Source organism: Urocampus carinirostris, chromosome 8 (assembly GCF_059441175.1).
Source record: "Urocampus carinirostris isolate Australia breed hairy pipefish chromosome 8, RoL_Ucar_1.0, whole genome shotgun sequence".
Taxonomy (NCBI): Eukaryota; Metazoa; Chordata; class Actinopteri; order Syngnathiformes; family Syngnathidae; genus Urocampus; species Urocampus carinirostris.
In genome coordinates this window covers 36,305,200-36,326,459 of record NC_142356.1, presented here as the reverse complement: position 1 = coordinate 36,326,459, position 21,260 = coordinate 36,305,200, and the positions used below count along the sequence as shown (strand labels likewise).

The 21,260-nt window shown below is 39.2% G+C and overlaps 1 protein-coding gene across 4 annotated transcripts in view; it reads left to right on the top strand.

Annotated features, from left to right (window-relative positions):
- Positions 1 to 21,260, top strand: part of rptor (regulatory associated protein of MTOR, complex 1) — a 215,479-nt gene that overhangs the window by 77,371 nt on the left and 116,848 nt on the right. For all 4 annotated transcript variants that reach the window (XM_088342559.1, XM_088342558.1, XM_088342555.1 and 1 more), the window contains exons 10-14: positions 3,154 to 3,298; positions 10,732 to 10,807; positions 12,169 to 12,270; positions 16,734 to 16,817; positions 18,173 to 18,283. In XM_088342559.1, coding sequence (XP_088198685.1) covers positions 3,154 to 3,298; positions 10,732 to 10,807; positions 12,169 to 12,270; positions 16,734 to 16,817; positions 18,173 to 18,283 — 518 coding nt within the window. The remainder of the gene's footprint in view (positions 1 to 3,153; positions 3,299 to 10,731; positions 10,808 to 12,168; positions 12,271 to 16,733; positions 16,818 to 18,172; positions 18,284 to 21,260) is intronic.

Below are 21,260 nucleotides of genomic sequence, written 5' to 3'. Positions count from 1 at the left end.
ATATTTATCTATTCTGAGATGCATTATAATTATAACACAAGCTTAAAAAAACCCTACACTTTTACCTGATAATAGCAACTACTTGTTGTTTTTGCCATTTAATCAAATCAGCAAAGTTGAGTAAAGCTGGCCAACACGCATCCACTTCCCTAGAAAGCATCACTTTATCATTTATTTTACCGGCCATAATGAAATGAATAACATTAATAGTATATATACATACATATAATTATATATATATATATATATATATATATATATATATATATATAAAATGTGTATATATATATATATATATATATATATATATATATATATAAAATGTGTATATATATATATATATATAAAATGTATATATATATATATATATATATATATATATATATAAAATGTATATATATAAATATATAAAATGTGTATGTACTGTATTTTCCGCACTATAAGGCGCACCGTGTTATAAGGCGCACCTTCAATGAATGATATATTTTTAAACTTTTTCCATACATAAGGCTCACCCCATTATAAGGCGCTATAAGTGCATGCTGGTTTAAAATCAGGCAATTGTGCAATTTTGTAATTGTAATCCTGTGCAGTCCTTCGAGACATTTTTTTGATTGAGGGTGTCATAAATTAATGTGACTTAACTTGACTTGGCTACAGTAGAGGATGTAGTTACGTTATGCAACCGTTAGATCGTGCCGCGCTAAAGGGAATGTCAACTAAACAGTCAGATAGGTCAGTCAAACTTTATTAATAGATAACAAACAAGCTTTCCACAACTCCATTCACTCCCAAAATGAATAAACAGCCGTTTTATTATTTTCTCTGAGGTAAAGCATTTACAACCAGTTCAGGGTGTCCCCTGCCCACTGCCCGATGATTGCTGGGATGGGCTCCAGCACCCCCGCGACCCTACTGAGGATAAGGGGTTCAGCTAATGAGATGAGATGAGATGTGATGAGATTTTAATTTTTAATACAATGTACTCTTACTTTCAATATCCACTGTCTATATGCAGCACACTTCCAGAGCACACAAACTCCCTGCTCCAGTAACAATGTGACAATGCTGATGGCTGCCAAAGCCTTTTAAACCCTTGGGGCTCAACTGTTAATGAAGCGGCCCACGTCAGGAAGAATCCCAGTAATGAGGCTCTGCTGCTCCCCTAATTCAAATCACCCACACTATTGTCCAACTCTATTATGAGTGCTGTCAAAATATTTGTGATGTTCGTGTGAGGCACACACACATTTGCCAATTCCTTAAAGAAATATTATCTATCCATCCATTTTCTTGAGCATATCTGGGTGCGCAGAAGCCTAAGCAGGAAAGCCGAGACCTCCCTATTACTGCCACTAGCTCATCCAACAGGATCCTGAGATATTCCCAGCCTAGAGATATAGACCCTCCAGCATCTCCTGGGTAGTGCCTGTGGTCTGCTGCCGGTAGGTAATGTCCAAAATGCATACCGAGGGATCATTACCTGGTGTCTGAGTCACCTCATCTGGTTTCTCTCAATGCGGAGGAGCAGCTGTTTTACACTAAGTGACCATGCTTCTCACCTAATCTCTAGTTGAGAGCCACCATGTGGAGGAAACTAATTTCACAACCTTGTATCCAGGTTTTTGTTCTTTTGGTCATGACACACAGTTCTTGACCATAGATGAGGGTAGAAACCTAGATCACCTGGTTACCGTGCGGCTCCTTCTTCACCACTACGGACAAGACTGAACCGATCTGTTAGTCAATTTCCCTCTCTAACCTACCCTCACTTGTGAACAAAACCCTAAGATATTTGAACTCCTTTATTGGCAAAGGGTCTCATCTCATCTGACCTGAAAAGGGTATGCCATCCTTTTCAAATCAGATGAAATGAGAACCATGATCTAAGACTTGATACTGTTCTTAATCCCAACCGCTTCACACTGTACTGTGAATAGCTCAATTGAAAGTTGAATGTTACGGCTTCAGGAAGCCAACAGCACCACATCATCTTCAAAAAGAAATTTAATACTGAGGTCTCCAAGCCAGACCCTATCCATGCCACAACTGCATCGAGAAATTCTGTGCTTACGGGGTAACACTGTCAAATGCTTTCTCAAAAACCGCAGAATGCATTTCGACAAACTAGCTCTTCCACTGCTGCTCCTTATTCCGAGACTTGATGTCCTGACATATCCTCCTCTTCAGTATCCCTGAATAAACCTTAGCAGGGAGGCTAAGTAATTCCCTTGCATTTAGAATACAATCTCCTGCCCCCCTTCTTTTAATGGAGGACCACCACTCTCGTCTGCCAATCCAGGTGTACTGTCCCTGATATCCTTGTGATCTTGCATATGTGTATCATTTATGACACAACATCAAGAGCTTTAATGAACTCTGGGGCATTACTGCAGAGGAGCTTTTTGACTTTTTAAGATATGAGAGCCCACCTCTGAGTCCCCAAACACTGCTTCCACACATGCGTGTCATGGAATTGAAATGTATTTTTTGTTAAAAAGAAATTAAAAAATAAGGACAATTCTTTGAAACACTGGGAGGTGTTCCGGGCATGTCCAACCGGCAGGAGGCCCCAGGGGTGACCCAGGACACGCTGGAGAGACTATGTCTCTAAGCTGGCCTGAGAATGCCTCGGGATCCCGTCGGATGAGCTGGAGGAGGTGGCTGGGGATAGGGACGTCTGGGATTCCCTTTTAAGGCTGCAGCCCCCGCGAACCGACCATGGATAAGTGGAAGACAGTGGATGGATGGATGGACAATTCTTTGAAATGGCAAATGTTGAACATTTGCAAATTTTAAGAATTTTTCTGATCTTATAAATGTATGTTTAATTCCTCAAATGAAAATAATTACAATATCATATCAGTTTTGCTTATTTTAGGTATTTTTAAGTAGAGAAATTACTTAAAAATCTAGGAACACGGGAATATAATACTAAAAAAAGGGTGAATGTGTCTGCCAATGTGTAGAATGCAAAGTAAAACAAAGCACATATAAAATCAGTCTCTTTTATCGTTATCAAAGAAAATGCAGTTATTGGATCGATATCTGTGGAAAATATCGTTCTTTCCCATTTCTTTAAATGCTGTGGTTGTTTCTCCCCGGCTTGATATCTCATATTTTTAATGGGTTTTCTATGTTGTTTCTTTGTAGATTTATTCCAAAAGCTGTTTCGTCAGGACCTTCTGGTGGCCAGCTTGTTTCGTAATTTCCTATTAGCTGAGAGGATAATGAGGTCATACAACTGTACTCCAGTCAGCAGTCCTCGTTTGCCTCCAACATACATGCATGCCATGTGGTAAGACACACTAAAACAGCTCCAGAATGCATGCTAAAAGGGAAAAGATAAAAAAAAGTGCTCATTTCTCCTTTTTCTTTTCTTGCTGCAATAAATGACGAAATATGTTCTTGATTAGACAAGAGGTACTCAATGGCACTATCGACATTTTATGATTCTGCAGAGTAACTTTTTTAAAGGCCTTGCAGTGATATAAATGCCACAAGCCAAAATTTAATGACACTCATTTTTTAAAAAGAGAAATCCACCCAAATATGGTACTAGACTGCTTGATGCAGTGAACAAGAAGTGTTAGAATGGCAGGGAAATACGATGTCCTTCTTCAGTAAATTGATTTAGATTTTAACAAAATTAATGGGATTGGTTAATTTAAGGATCAACATGAATACACAATACAGCCAGTACTTATTTAACAGGTCAGATAAAATAATGGTAAAACATTAACAATAATTTGTTGTGCACATTTAGTGACAATCACTGCAATACGGAAACCTTAATTGGTAACCTGTTCTTCAAACAAAATGATTCAGCTCCTTCCACGTGTGCTCACTTCATATTGAGCAACCTGTTTTTAGCCATTTTTGCACATTTCCTAAGTGCTTTTTGGGGTCTGTGTTTTGGGTCACGTATTTGTCAAGAGTACCTTGATTGACTTTACGTTTCATTGCTAGCTGGGCAACAGGTTCATAACCTACTGGTTAAATCTAATATAGGTATCGTTGATACAAAGAAAAAAAACCTATAAAAAGGGTAAATCAGCAAAAAAGAATAAAAAAAAAACTTTTGATGTTGATAGTTGGTTTTGACCAAAGCATTATGAAGATTCACATAAAAAAAAGATAAAATAAAACATTTCAGTCTTTTCCAAGTCCTCCTCCCAACAATATTTTCACAATTAAGCTGTATATTATGTTCATATTGTATGAATTATAATACTGTTATGTGACTTTTGGATGTTCATACATCCCTAGGAACTAGTGCCAAGACTATTTGCTTTTGATTAAAATGTGTATTTTTTTTGGATACAGTAATCCCTTCTTTTTCACAAGGATAGCGTTCCAAAAAAGTGCCGCAATAGTCAAAACCTACGAAGTAGAAACATTTATCCATTTATTACAAATCAGTAACGTAACACACATGACTAACGAAATAACAACTATAGATCCACAAATAAAAACACAGAACAAAGAATTGCAGTTGAATGAATTATTTTTTGTTGTCATTAAGAATCGTACAACAAAAATGGAGAGTTTCTCCTTTCAGTGTGAAATAAAGCAATGTAGAGATCCGCCGGCTAGCTTTATGCTAGCATTAGGGATCCCCAGGTTGTGCCAGGTCTCCATGATGATCAAAATACGAGAGTCTCCCACCAGTTGTAGCTCCAGGTCATCCGTTTCATGGGTATTCGATCTGGTGTTTGTGCGATACAGGCTCAGATGATGTGGCTCGTGATAGTTGTTACGTAGCTGCAGCTGTAGGCTGGACTTGCAGCCCTTCTATTGGTTTCTCTCCCGACGCCGCCTCAGTCTTTTCCCAAACCGATCACAATCCACAGAGCACCCATCATTTATTTGCGCTCTCCTGATTTTCCTCAGAGTTCGATTTAATTGATGAATTTTCTCAATAACCACTAAGGAAGCACAATACTTGTTTAGATAGATACATTAAGGTTGCAGTGTTCTTAAATATTTTAAATAAACCTACGTCAGTTTAGTTTGCTGATTTTTGAAACGCCTCGCAACCTTCTTAACAAGCCTCTCCAATTGAGCCCACACAAATGATGTTGGCTCAATTAATATTTTCTTTTTGGAAATTCATCAGTGTCTTACTGCAACCGCGTGCATCTATGTTCTGAATCAGTGTCCATGACCCTAAAATGACACCTAAATCTGAATGCTACGGGAGAGGTTTTCATCAAAGTGTGGATGGTGCCTAAAGGGACATGCCGCCTGACACCAACCCAAACACACACACACACTTCTTTTTTGGTACCACATAAACCGACTTGCACATAAAGTGAGCCCCTTTTCCTCTTTTTTTATCACCAATACCTTTTTGAACTGAAGAAAAATCCGCTGTTATATTACCAACTTTTGGAAAAAAAAGTTTTTTTCATCTAATCAATATTATTTAATCAAATTTTTAGAATGGTAAATGGTCTGCATTTATATAGCACTTTTCAAGTCAATGAAGACCTCCCAAAGCGCTTTACAATGTGCTTCACACTTACCCATTCACACACTCAAACAAAAGATAGCATTGATCACAACAACCATGTCAATGTTTATTTTAACAGAAAATAAATGGGTACTTTGTCCAGGGTTGCAAGGTTCTCTATAACTACCAGATCAAAATTTCCCAATTATGTGTTACCTTTTCCAACATACATTTTTTCTTCCTTTCTATTTCAAGAATAGTTGTCATTAATAATTTAGTAACTTCATGTATGATTTATCTGATATATTTAAAAACATCAGAGGTTACTTTTTTGTTAATTTTGTTACTTATTCAATGGATCAAATTTAAAACAAAGGAAATAATATTAGAGAGGTATTTAATAAATAACTTGTTTCTAGAATGTCATATGAATACATTTTGAGTGTGAATAACATACAAGTATCTCTGAAATTACCACAAGAAACTTTGAAACCAAAAACCTTTACATGAACAGATTTAGTCAGCCCTTTTACTTGCGTGTCTAGACTGCGGCATAGCAGACATTTGTGGTATCACAAGCAGCACACAGTTGCCATTTTCTTTTTCTATGTTTATGTACATAGTGTTGATGGATTATGTAAGAAGATAAGTCATTATGATGAAGAATTTGAAAACAAACAGACTGTAGAAAAAAAAGTATGTATGATTACAAGTGTTATTGTGGAAAAGTTATTGAACCAAACATCCATCCCACGTGGATATGAATAATCAGGTGTGTTTTCTTTTCACTTGATAGATGAGCACACTTCAACTGTATTTTAGGCAATGTTTTGGCCAATATGTGTCACAGTTCTGGTAGTGGCCTTTACGTTGTATCTACCCTCAGGAAGGATCTTTGATTGTTCACTGAAAGGTTTGCAAAAATGACCATGTCTGAGAGGTCCCTGCTGTCTATACACACTTTTAACAGGCAGACCCTCTGAACCTATTCCTGAGTTTTTTTGCTCGAAACACCCCTCAAACTATTTTAATGTTTAACAAAAGAAATGTGTACTATAAATTATGAGCATGTTTGACCTAAAAGGCCATGCAAAACTACTTATCACCATCATGGAAGGAGTGGGAATCCACTGATCAATCTTCAGTGCTTGGTGATTGTTACATTCGAGCTTCGTATATCTTGTCTTAGACATGTACAGTCTTGTCACATTTCCATTGCTCCCCATTCCTTCCTTCTTCCTTTTCTCAGTCATTGGATTGGCTGTTCGCTCAGTCCATAACTTATCGTAAAGACGGCTAAAAGGACACAAGAAATAAGGTCAAGTGAAGAGCTATGTAAGGTGCATTTCAAAAAAGATTTTCCAGATTTAAGTGGAGTACATCTTTTCATTCATCCAACTGCTTACATACCTATGCCTGCTAAATTTGAGCAATTGGCAGGCGACCCCTTGGACTGGTCACCAGCCAATTGAAAGAAGTGAAGTTCAAATCACATTTTTTTTTAAATCGTTAGCACTTTTTATACAATAAAGTTTAAATTGCTCTATAATACTTCAAACCCCTTAGCTTGTAATAAGTTCTCTGATCCCTTAACCACCTGAGTCATCAGGTTACCATTGAGGACGCAACTCTGAGCAGCTTTCTCCACTGCTGATAATTCCTGGCCTGAATGTGGGTTGTGACAAAGTTGGCACCAGTCCATTCTTTCATGTTGTCGGCCCAGTTCCTTTTTTTGTTTTCGTCTCCTATTGCCTCCTTGGACAGTGCCCTGGAGAATTGCCCATTCCTGATGGTATTGTGACGTGACCATATCACTGCAGTTTTGTCTTCGCACAGTTGACAAAAATTCTTTGTGGGTCCAATGTGTCCTTATGATGTTGTTGAGCAGCATTTCGTTTGTCACATGGATTATGTAGCTGATGCCAAGGAGTTTCCTTACGTATCACAACTCAATGGCCTGGCTTTTTCTTTTCCCACTTTGCTGTGAGAGTCCTTGTCTCACTAGTGTAGAGGAAGGTGGAAGTAACAAGCGTTTGCATGAGTTGGATCTTTGATTTCACTGATGGGTTTAAGTCTGGCAAGTGTGGCAGTGGTTTGAGATATCTTCGCCAATGATTTCTGGTTCTGACCTCTTTTCTGATGTGCCGGCTCAATTATATTTATATTTGGTGATGAGTTCAAGCTCTTGTTGGTTGATGATGATGTTGTTGAAGAAACCATGGGGGGTATTGGTCATTAGCTTTGTATTTTTATGTACTGATTTCCATCCCATCCTGGACTGGTGCTTTGTCCAGGTAATTGACCTGATCTCTGAGTTCCCTGTCATGGCCTGCTAGTCTGGCAATATAATCAGCAACACAAATTTGTCTTGTATTGTAGCAGCATTGTGTTGGATTCCACAAGATCAGACAATTTTAGGATTTTAGGTTGTAGTATTTCTCTTTTTTTGTAACAAAACAAATTTCTGAAGAATAACTTGAATATGGCATTACCCAGAGAGCAGTACAGAATGTGTCAGGATTTCTGGTTAAGAAGACACGTTGCTTTCATCAAAATCGGGATGCTTTTTGAAAGCTTTGATGTGATATGTTTGATATGTGGTTTCCAGCAAATTTTGTGATCAATAATCAGTCCTTGGAAATCAATCTCATTTACTTCTTTTGTTCTATGATGACAATATTTTTTTGTGTTTTTCTCAATTTTCCCAACAGTGCTTTTCAGAGTCCCAACAACTTCAAACTTTTTTTTTCTGTTAAAAGAAGTACTTACTATTGCCCTGCAATTGTCTGGCAACGAGTCTGGGGTCTCTTCGGCCTACTGCCCAATATCAGCTGGGATGGACTTTATCTCCCTCGCGACCTTGATAACGCTTGCAGTTTAGAAAATAGATGGACGATGCATCGTCTTTGTAAGACCTAAACTAACATCTAATTGGAATTAAACCAGCGACCCTTAGGTTACCTTGTGTCTGCTAAATACACTGACCCACATAGCCCCATACTATACTTAGTCTCTCCTTATAAGAAAACCTGGTATAGACACTCTACCCTTTCTTCCTTGACACAAACAGTTCTCCGACTATTGTATTGTTTTGTCTTCTATAAACAAATCCTTACACCCTCCCACTCCTTATCTGTCTTGTGTTGAAGAGCAAAGAAACTGTTCTTGCTGTTTCTGTTAGATTGTTGTGTAACATAAAATCTATCGTTCTAAAGAATCCTCAGTTTCTCTGCGCTGATTGTTTTTCTTCTAGCTTACAAGTCTATATTAGCTGCGTGTGAATATTAGTATGATTATGGCAGCAATTATTGCACTCCACTGCACTGCAGCAAATGCAGTATTTAAGGACCCGGGAATAATGATGAGGCTGTGAAGAAATAAAGACTGAGAGAACAATAAATATGAAAGGGCCACAGATAAAAGGCCACTCGAATAATAAAAGTCGAACCAGAACTTTGTAGTGTAAGGACACTAAAAGGAGCCTGTTAAAATAATTTTGAGGGTTTTTGGGTTTGTGCTCATGCCCGCACACATCCAGCACTTGTTATTGAAATGGTGTTGTACTGGATGCATCAAAAAATCCAAGGCTGATTAAGTCCATGTGGACAGTTAAAGTGTGGGTGGGTTTACAAATGTGGGCGTGTGTGTTACTGCACCACACTCTGCAGGCAACAGTGACAAGTGCTTAGTCAGCCACCAACTGCTCCTGTATACTCTTCTGTTGACTGCTGTCCTTATTTCACATGCACCATGCATGAGCAAACGCTGACAGTTTTTGGTGATGAGCTGCGTTTTGATATTGGCAGCCATTACCTGAGTTAAGGCTTTACATTTTTGGGGGCTCCATACATACTTAGGGTTTTGTTTTCTTTGTTCCGTTATGGCTCTTTCATTATTTCAAGTGGCCGAATTCTCCACTGAGCAATACAAGATAGATAGATAGATAGATAGATAGATAAATAGATACTTTATTCATCCCCGTAGGGAAATTCTCACTTCCAGCAGTCTACCCCGTTGTTAATTAACAGATGAACATGATGCCCTAGGGGTGCTTGTAGCAAAGTGGATGACGTCACGCCAGTCCAAAAATTCGACATCCCTGCGGCAGATAGAAAACTTTTCTTTGTGAAAATCCAGGGATACACCACCTCGTGTTAGCAAGTCCGCCTCCTCTCCGATTCCCCCCGGCTTTCGTGTCTCTGTTTAATCTAATGGTGAAAGATCACACAGTGTCCCTTTAAGTCAGATCAGTAGCCAATGTATAGTTGGTTAGTGTGTTGGGTGGTTGGATCCCTTAACCAATAGGGGCGTAGGGGCACCATTTCCTGTGGCGCATCTTGGCCAAGTACAGCCTGGTGGCACCCATACCTCTCTAGGCCAAGCCAATGTATACAGGTAAATTATTATTTTGAATTAGCAGAGTGACTGTGGTGCTAGCGTAGAATGCATTTAAATTGAATTTAGTTGTATTAAACTATTTATTTGTAAAAATTTGAGTTTGTATGAATGTTAGCTTTTCTTTTTTGGTGTGTATAAATGTTTTTTGGAAAGCTATGGCTAAGTTTGCTCACAGATGTGTCGCATGTGTGGATCACACTTCAATGTATGAGGCTCAGGTTATGGGTGACAGGTGTTTTTAGGAGCATGGGGTCCATGTGTGACTTTTGGAGGAAAATTACATCTGCGTCCAGGCGGGCTATGATTGACCTGCAGACATTTTTAATCCTCATATTGAGGCTGAGGAGGATGTACTCCGTCATATCCTGAGGCTGCAGTTCATCCTTATTCTGCCGCTGATTATCAGGCACCATTTATATTCTGAGGTGGTTTAATAATTGCTCTCTGAAGATTAACTGGAGCTATGTGTGAAGGTTTGCTACTCAATTCCATTAGGTGATGTATCAGCTATGATAAAGATGAGCTTAAATAAGATATTTACAGTAGCATACTCCAGAGGCTGAAAAAGCCATAAAAAGACCGGTAATAGTTTTTTTGGCAGCATTTAACAGCACACTGGAATATAGGGAAGATCTTAAGCCCGAGCCTGAACCAATGAAAATGGGAAGAGGCAGACGTACCAAAGCTGCTAAAGGTGCCCAAGTTCTGTTGCATAACGTTATGAATTAGTTATGAATAGTGTGAGTGGTGGGGCTTTGAAGGGGATTAAAGGCTCCTGGATGCCCTCTCTTGGTACCCTGGCTAAAAATGTTAAGTGCACGATTACATGTATGTGAGGAAAGGAAATGTAAATGTTTTTTATGTGATCTCTCTCCAAGGCAAGCATGGGACCTGGCAGTGGATATCTGCTTATCTCAACTGCCGACCATAATTGAGGAGGGGACTGCATTCAGAGTAAGTGTGTGTGTTTTCTTTAATATTCTGGAACAGGGGTCTCCAATGTGGTGCCTATTTCCGCCAGGGTGCCCCCTAAAGACGGCTGAGGTGCCCGAAGACCTGTTTTGAAAAGGGCTCACCAGTGCTGGGGCATAGAAATTGTCTTGTATAATGATTTTTTAGTTGAGTGAGTCTTTGTAATCCTATTACTGATAATTAACCTGTTGATAACATAGTAAAAATATATTAATAACATACGTTTTTATTAAATTGATGAGTAAATGGGTGCCCTTTGCAATAACAAGTAAAAAAAACACATGTTAAACTGATATTTCAACTACTCTGATATACGTCAAACACAGCTGCTGAAGCTGACCTTGCATACATGATAGTGACAAGCACAACAATGTATAGGCCTGTTTTATATTTGGCGCGAAAGAAAAGAAGGCTGTAGTTCGAGGTGGGAAATATGGCTAGCATATTATGTTTAAATAAAATGAAATCACAATTTTGTCAAGATCATTTTTAAGAAAACTTCATCAGTTACGCTTTAGACATTAAATTGGCCATCCTGAAAAAAAGATAATAAACAATCGTAGAGCTGTAGCTTTCTAAAAAAAAGGCACTTTGATCTGGGTTTTTCCCATGTTCCAGGGCACGACATTCATCACCCTTCTTGGGAACAGCTTTCCATCCTCATTTCCTTTGTTCCTCAAGCTTGGGCTAAAATCACTTTCCAGCCCTATGAGTGAACCACTGAGAACTATTGAAGAGCTGTTCCCTCTCCAAGTCTTTATCACCCCGCGTCTTGAAAATATTAGCTTTTTGCATTTAGCTGCATAGTATCTTTTAAGGTATCACATAATCTCACCCACTGATAACAAACATCTGAGTCACTCCAGTGACCTGATTGGCCATGCTATAAATGATAACATACATGAACAGAAACTCAATGCTTACACTAATATAGTACACAACTTTCTTGTGTAGGGACCTATTAAGCTTTGATTAGTTTTAAATCAATCCAGGCTTCCTGCCGCGCGGCATTGATACTTCCCTTTGACATCCATCAACCGTCGTTAACTGTCGTGATTCTTACTGCAGCATTAACCCTCAGCGGGATCAAAATCCCTCAAGCTACCAATCAGTCAGGCACACGCTACCATGGCAGAGGGGGAGATACGGAAAAGGTGATCATGATAGGATCAGGATTTATGTCTCTACTGCATTGCGTTGTCACTCCCTGGCTCATGTGTCAGGGTTGTTATGAAGTGATGACTTAGTCACTGCAGACTCACAATTTATGCATGGTCGTGTCTTTCTGTGTGTGCGTGTGTGTGTGTGTGTGTGTGTGTGTGTGTGGCTGTGTGTGTCCACAGCACAGTCCTTTTTTTGCAGAACAACTGACAGCGTTTCAGGTGTGGTTGACAATGGGCGTAGAGAACCGGAATCCTCCTGAGCAACTCCCTATTGTATTGCAGGTATGAACACAGTCCTTCAAAAAGAGAAAATAATATTCCGTTTCCATACAAGAATGGGAGGAGTTGGGGAGTTTTATCACAGTCTAATACATATCCTAATACAATAATACCTTGCTGTATCACGGTTTACTTTTTGTGGTTTTGCTACTTTTGGACTTTTATTGTGCATTGCGTTCTGGAATCAAATCGAATCAAATGTATTTGTTAAGCACGTTTGGTGCTAAAAATTGCCACTCAAAGTGCTGCATACAAGAAGACAGTAAAATCACAACTAAGATACCCAATCCCGACAACTCATACACATGCGCACACAATGGTTGAAATACAATAAGAACAAAATAAGTAGTGATAGAGATCAAATACGATTACTGTAAGGCACAGACTAGCCATTTGAGGAAAGGGACCTGAGGGAGGCTTATCCACACTGATAGGGATGGCCTCAGGATTTTCAGCCTTTGAACCACATCCTACCAGTGTGGTACCCCCAAATGAGAAAAACACAGAAATATTAAAATAGAAAAGCAAAATACAAACTACTGCAAAAACAAAAGTATGGAATAAAAGTAAAGTATTTTACAGTAAAAGATGGGAAGTTAATCAGATAAAAAAAATTAAAAGCCATATTAAAGAAGAGAGTCTTGAGCCTCCTCTTGAAAATATCAAGGGGCCCTGCAGACCTGATGTCTGGTTGGTTAAACAAAGTAATATGCTTTCTATCACCAACAGATTTGGACTTCTCTTCCTGATAAACTATGGAGCCACAAGCAGCTTCCTGCTGCTTTTTAAAAAATGTATGATCATGGAACAATCTGTTATGTGCTGGACAAACCCGTAAAGCAAATGCAGTTTACCATATTGTCCCTTTTTCTAGCGACAAACTATCATGTATAGTAAGGTGGTTTGTGTCTTTAATCTATAGAGTTGTGCAATAAAAAATAAAAAAAAAATTAAATTATATTTGGATGTACAGAAGATATTTGTAAAAAAAAAAAGTTTAGAATATGCAGTACTTATATTGCATTTGTTCTGGAGTACGGTAAATACAAATAAAAAAATAGAGGTTTCGACTTGGTACTTGGTTGTTTTTTGTTTTTTTTACTATTGGTGGACGTTTTTGTAAATTAATCCAACCGCCCCCCCCAAAAAATAACAACAAAAAAAAAAAACAACAAAGAGATTATCTGGACTTTGACGGTGGTGCAATACCAAAATATGATGTCTTTCCTCCCTTTATTTTAGACATAAAGTAAAAAAATTGACTAAAACCACAAAACTGTTTTGAGTTTATTTGATGAAATACTCTACATGAATAACATAATTTAACTGTGAAATGACTATCATAACTCATTACATTTGGTAACTGTTACTGAATTTTTCTAATATTGATTTGTGTTTATTTTAAGATAACATTTCTTTTATCAATTCATTAATTGTCTATAATAAAAATTCTTAATGATTTTTAAAAAACAATATGTAGACCATATTTAGGCCCAATCCCATTACTTCCTTTTTCACTTACCCACTCTTTCTTGTTTATCTTTCATCTTCCTTCTTCCACTTATTTGATAAGAGCAAGGGAAACAATACTCTGGCAAAAAGGAACGTACTTCCAGTTAACCACATCATCACTTTGAGCTCCGCTTCTTGTAACGTAACATACTACAATTGTTCATTCCTTTTTCTTTATTTCACTTGTTTTAAATCAGTAAGATTGAAACTAATTGCATCAATAATATGTCATGTTGAACTAAACATGTCGCCAGAAAAGTACTTTGCTTCACTCTTGTTTATTCTTCCTCATCTTCTTACAACAACCTACTGTGTTTCTTCTTGTCTATGGCCCCCTCTTTATAAATCTACGTTCTATTGCACAACACAACATGAAATCATACATATCCATTCCCTCCCATGAATAATCCCAACTGGTCACTAATGCTGAGAGAGGGAGAAGCTTCGTGAAATTGTGCTTGTGTCCCTCACTTTTCCACCTCACTCTACACTTTGTGGAAGGTTGTGACTTCCCCTTATCTTGAAAGCACTTAGCTCAAGTAAGACGTAGACTTGAGATGAATGGGGTAAAATGGGATTGAGCTTTACTTTAGAGTCTAAAGGTACACTTCCAGTAAGTACATTTTTACAATAAATTGTTCTAGCCTTTTTGCACATATACCTCTAAGCAGGGCTTGCGTAACATTTCAATTTGTCGTTAGATTAGACAGAATCCATAAGTAAAAAAAGGAACGTTCCATTGCCAGGAACCCATCCCTGAAAATGATGGACTTGAGTCCACCATTGTGGAAATTGAGTTTTCACAGACCTCATTCTTCCACTATACACGAGGCTCCTGCTCCAGCTCATTGCATCTTGATTGAACTCATATATCAGCGAATGTAACTATTGTGGCAGTACTTTGTGCACCATTACTGTACTCTTTGAATTTTCCTCCTGAGCGTTAGATATGTGCAACGGGAGCAGTCAAAGTTTCTTCAGGAGAGCGTAGCTACAAAACCAAAGTGTCCTAGTTGTTCCCAAAGTTCTTACAAATTTTAATTCCCTAATCATTGTGACAGAAGTACCTTGCATACCGTGCATCAACAGTTAGATTTTTCTCTTCCCATCCCACCTGCTCATACAGCTGTTGTGATGTATTATATCACAGCACAGTGGCAGTATGCTGCTGTTCGCGTTGAATGGTAATTTCCTGCTGACTAAGCCCTCTCTTAGCACTCCTGCCAGGACGTGTTAAAAGCTGTGGGAAAAGCCAGACTGATTTGCTTGAATTGCGTGTTTTGTGGAAGCTAATACAAAGGTGACGGAGGAGAAAAAACAGCAGGAGCAAACAGTGTTACTCATTCTTATGTGAGCTAAGGCACACTTTTTTCAATGAATACATTTTGCTGCACACTGCCTGTATAGTGTTTCATGAAATAAACAATAATAATAAAATAACTCTTTTATCTTTCCATATTTTCCCTACAACCAACCATTGCTTTTCCTGGTCTTGCAGCCCTCTTTGTACTAATATAAGTTTCTGATTCTTATTTGAGCTAAGGCACACTTGTTTCATTGAATACATTTCAAAGCATACTTCCTGTACAAAAGGTTTTTAAAATACAATTAAAATTTAAAAAAAAAACATTTGTTGAATTTAATGAAAAATACATTATGTGATTTGATTTTGTATATTTTAAAATATTCAAGGTTTCTTTAACATTTAAATTGCCAAAACAGGCAATGTATCCTGATTTGAAACGTCACCAAGCACTGTGCTTCACTTGTTTATACTTTATTTCTCTCACAGCCAACTACTGCCTTGTCCTTGACTTGTCTTACAATAGTCATCTACGTGCCATAACACAACATTATTAATATTTCTTATTCTTATTTGAGCTAAGGCGCACTTAAATAATTAAATACTTTCTAAAGCACACTCCTCGTATAAAATGTGTAAACAAATAATATTAAAATAAAGACATTTCATGAAAATTGTAATATTTTAAATAACATTGAATATTTTACAATTCTTTAGGTATTTTAATATTTAAATTGTCAAAACTGGCAATTGAAGTATAACCAAACACGCACTGTGCTTCACTCTTTCTTATTCTTCCTCACTTTCCCCACAAATGTCCTATAAATTGCCTCTCGCAGCCCCATTCGTAGGAATCCATGTTCCATAAAAATATAATAAATAAAAAAACATTATCAAAACTTGCTTTTTATTTAGTAAAATAAAATAATTCTTACATAATTATACAAATACTTTTAAGATATTTTTGCAGTTTAAGCTTAAACATCTTTTTCCAACTAAATTATTTACCAAAAAGATATACCTTGTAATCCTTTATGAGCTGATCATTTCTCAATGTAATGCAACTGAGGGTGAGCAACATTGTACGATATGGTATGTGAAAGATACTTTAGTTCGTCCATATACTTGAACCAGTCTTCCCTTGCCTCCTTCTGTGCAGGCAGTGGTCACGCTTGCTTGGTTTATGTCACAGAATATTCTAATAATACATCATGCTTTGGTAGGCGTGTGCCTGTGTGCAAATACGCGTGTTGTCCATATGCTGGTTCCCACGCACGCTGTGGGACACTTACTCCGGACCTTTCAATGCTCACAGAACAATCAAAGCTACTCACTAGAGAGATGATGTGTGGATTTTAGGACAAATCATTTATTGAAGATAATACTTGGCTTGGTGGGAATGTTGTGCATGCTGCTTGTTTTAAGACAATAATGTATTTGTTGTCTATTGATAATCTGATTCAAGAAGGCAGCCCAATCAACAGTTTGAGTTAGCAAGCGTGGCTTGAGGCCAGAATGGTAGTTAAAGCGGAGGTCTAGCCATCTGTTTCCCTCCGCTGGCTCGGCCTTTCTGCTTCTCTTGCTTATTTTTGTCCTCCTTCTGTTGCTCTGGAACAGGTATTCATAATATTGACCTCTGTTTTTTTATTAGGTTCTTCTGAGCCAAGTGCATCGACTCAGGGCGTTAGACCTTCTTGGATGTTTTCTGGACCTTGGACCATGGGCTGTTAGTCTGGTGTGTGTAAAGCTTATACTTTTTGTTAATTACTTTAAAATGACACTGCGTAACAGTTGAAAATGCACAGAAATTAAAATTTTAGACTGAAACCGAAAATGGTAAATGCTTGGCCAAAACATTCTCTCTCCCCAATAATGTATTAAAAAAAAAAAAAACGGCTATTTTGCACTGGCTTGCTTGAAAAGAAAGCACAACAGAAAAATGTGAATTACTTTTTGGATTAAATCTTCCTGCTGGATGAAGTTAAACTAAAATGAAAATAACACAAGCAAGTTCATTCTACAGTAGTACTTAAGTAAAGTTGCAGCTTCCGATCAAAAAAAGTACGTTGAGTTTCCTCAATAAAAAATGTCTCCCTTTTTTTAGAGAACTACATTTTCTGCACCTAAAAATCCCAAATTGGCCAGATATTTGAAAGTACACCTCATAACCCGGTGCGCCTTATATACAACAGAATACAGCAGGGAGGAAGATTGGAAGTGGTGCATGCAGTGATTTTTAGTATGTGTTACCCTACAAAGTATTTACGGTAAAATCAAATCGATAAACATAGCTGAACTAAATTGCAGAACATTATATGCTATGCTTATCGAACCCGTGTAAAGTGCCGACATACAGCCAATAAACCACCATTAGTACAAATGACCAACGGCAAGGCAATAGACCTTATGTTATGAAAAATATTTGATAAAAGACTATTTTATCGGGGTGCCTCTTATTGTCTTATGCGGCTTTTAGTGCGGAAAATACGGTACTTATTTATAGGAAATTTTAGCTTTTGATTGTCAAGAGACTAAATATTGACTGATAATGGAACTAGTGATAGTAATGATGTGGGAGTAGACGAGTTACTCTTGCATATTCACCAAAGTAAAATTATATTTATAATAATGGTAAATTAAACTTTCTTCTTACATAGTTTAGCACCATCGACTTGCACGAAAAAGTGCAGACTGAAACATAAGCAGCTGCATCGTGCACTAACTCACCCCTGATTAAAGCTAGCTTCCCAAGGCTCGCCTCACATTTGACCTGATATCAACATGTTTTTGTTTTTTTTTTCACCATTTGGGTTTTTTTATTTTAATTGGGCCGAAACCAAAAATGCTCTTTTCAGTTATTTTCTGCCCTAAAACTTTCAGTGCAGAAAATTTGATGCATCCCTATTAATTGTTGACCACTAGATGTTGCTGGATCATAGAATGGAGCTTAAGCCTTTAAACAAGTCACATTACAAAGGCCCAAAGTATAGCACTTTGCAAAATTTGTGAGCCTTGCTCCAGATCTTACCTTGGGTGAGAGATGAATTTCAGCTATCACAGCGATTAGAAATTGTGTTTGTGTGTTTCCAGGCTCTGTCTGTTGGTATTTTCCCGTATGTGTTGAAGCTGCTACAGAGTTCGGCCAGAGAGCTTCGGCCACTGCTGGTTTTCATATGGGCTAAAATCCTGGCCGTGGACAGTGTAAGTCAGTATTTTTCAACCTTTTTTTAAGCCAGGGCACGTTTTTTTACATTGGAAAAATTTCGCAGCACACCACTAACCAAAAATTTTATTAAATGACACTGAACAGTATGTTTGATTACAATATAATTTATAATACCCACAGTTTTTACAGCACAGACACTTGATAATGACATAATATTTGCAGAAAATGATTCATAAATGTTTTATAAAAAAAAAAATATTTTAAAAAGTGACATTGGATAACTTCTAACGGCACGATTTCTTACGGCACACTAGTGTACCGCGGCACAATGGTTGAAAATGACTGGTGTAAGTTATCATAATAATAATAATAATAATAATAATAATTTCCTTGTATTGTCATTCTGTGTAACAATGTACACAGAACGAAATGTCGATTACACCTGACCCGTTGTAGCGAGCCGATGCAGCCGCAGACAACAGAGGGCGCCGCCGACCACTTTTTAAGTCTTAGGAATGACTCGGCCGGGGCGCGAACCACCGACCTCCCAGTCTCAAAGCGGGCGCCTTACCATCTAGGCTACCATACTCAAGAGTCTGTAACGGTTGGTCTTTGGACTTGTAATGTAATTTTGCGTCTCATTTAAATAAATTTGGGGGGTTTCTGAATTAGGTTTTTGTACCATTCACAGGCGCTGATAAATACACATGTATAATTAGGAATGTTCAAAATTAGCATATTTATTAGTATCATAAATATTGAGAAGGAGATACAATTGTTCTTAGGCCTGCATTAGGGTAGCTTTATTTTTTTTAAACTAGTTTTAAAAAGTATCTATACATTTTTAAGTTCGGAATGCATTTGTCTGTCAATGACATAAAGCAGGCCTTTTCTTATGGAAAGGGAACCATGTTATGAGGATCACCATTTCTATCGAGGCCAGAGTACTTCGTAGCGCAGGCATAATCACATATTTTCCCCAACCAGTACCTCGTTGAACTAAATTGTTGGGGAACAAAAACGCTAAGTTCGACACAAAGGAAGTGACTCATAAATTATCACCCAGCCCTTAGAGCAGGGATGTGAATCTCAGGTTGGCCCTCTGGCCAGATCCAGAATTTTTGTTCTCATGCAGGCCAGACCAGTTAAAGAAAGTCAACCTAAAATGTTTAGCATACCCTAGTTTTTTAGTATTGTGCTTTATCATTCAGCCTACTTTAGTAGCCTCCACTACATATTATAATCATGGATGACAAGGGAACTTCTCTAAGGCTAACACATTTATTTACAAACAATGGAGAAAATGTTTTAATGTTTGGCAATGAATGTGTAAACAGGTTTATTTTAACAGTTAAGTGAAAGCAGTTTAAAACCTGAACAGACTCGCAACACTATACCACTATACCAACTCAAGTGGAAGCTATGAAAAAAAATATATAATTTTTGCCTTAATGGTCGGACTGGTTTGAAATGAATAAAAAAGTTATACAAAATAAATGTTTTAGCATTGCATAGGCAATAAGCGTACAGTATATCAGATCGAACTATTAGCCTCGAAGTATATTTACTGCTTGCTTGCTCCTCCTTGATCTGCTACCTTATCGTGGTGGAGGAGTTTGTGTGTCCCAATGATCCTAGGAGCTATGTTGTCGGGGGCTTTAAGCCCCTGGTAGGGTCACCCATGGCAAACAGGTCCTAGGTGAGTGGCCAGACAAAACGCAGATCAGAAGACCCCTAATGATGAGACAAAACTTTGGTCCTCGATTTCCCTCGCCCGGACGCGGGTTACCGGGGCCCCCTTCTGGAGCCAGGCCTGGAGGTGGGGTCCGCTGGCGAGCGCCTGGTGGCCGGACCCTTACCCACGGGGGCCGGCCGGGCACGGCCCGAAGGGACGACGTGGGACCCTCTTCCCATGGGCTCACCACCTGTAGGAGGGGCCAAAGGGGTCGGGTGCGCAGAGAGCTGGGTAGCAGCCAAGGGAGGGGTCCTTGGCGCGACGATCCCCGGCTACAGAAACTGGCTTTTGGGACATGGAACGTTACCTCTCTGGCAGGGAAGGAGCCCGAGTTGGTGCGTGAGGTTGAGAAATTCCGACTAGATATAGTCGGACTCACCTCTAGGCACGGCTTGGGCTCTGGTACCAGTCCTCTCGAGAGGGGTTGGACTCTCTTCCACTCTGGAGTTGCCCGTGGTGAGAGGCGCAGAGCCGGTGTGGGCATATTAATTGCTCCACGGCTCGGCGCCTGTACGTTGGGGTTCACCCCGGTAGACGAGAGGGTAGCCTCCCTCCGCCTTCGGGTGGGGGGACGGGTCCTGACTGTTGTTTGTGCTTATGCACCAAATAGCAGTTCGGAGTACCCACCCTTCTTGGGGTCCTTAGAGGGTGTGCTTGAGAGCGCGCCCCCTGGGGACTCCCTCGTACTGCTGGGAGACTTCAACGCTCACGTGGGCAATGACAGTGAGACCTGGAGGGGCGTGATTGGGAAGAACGGCCCCCCTGACCTGAACCCGAGTGGTGTTTCGTTATTGGACTTCTGTGCTTGTCACGGTCTATCCATAATGAACACCATGTTCAGACATAAGGGTGTCCATATGTGCACTTGGCACCAGGACACCCTAGGCCGTAGTTCGATAATCGACTTTGTCATCGTTTCGTCGGACCTGCGGCCGCATATTTTGGACACTCGGGTGAAGAGAGGGGCGGAGCTGTCAACTGATCACCACCTGGTGGTGAGTTGGCTTCGATGGTGGGGGAAGATGCCGGCCCGACTCGGCAGACCCAAGCGTGTTGTGAGGGTCTGTTGGGAACGGCTGGCAGAATCTCCTGTCAGAAGAAGTTTCAATTCACACCTCCGGCAGAACTTCGCCCATGTCCCGAGGGGACATTGAGTCCGAGTGGACCATGTTCCGCGACTCCATTGTCGAGGCGGCTGATCGGAGCTGTGGCCGCAAGGTAGTCGGTGCCTGCCGCGGCGGCAACCCTCAGACCCGTTGGTGGTCACCGGCGGTGAG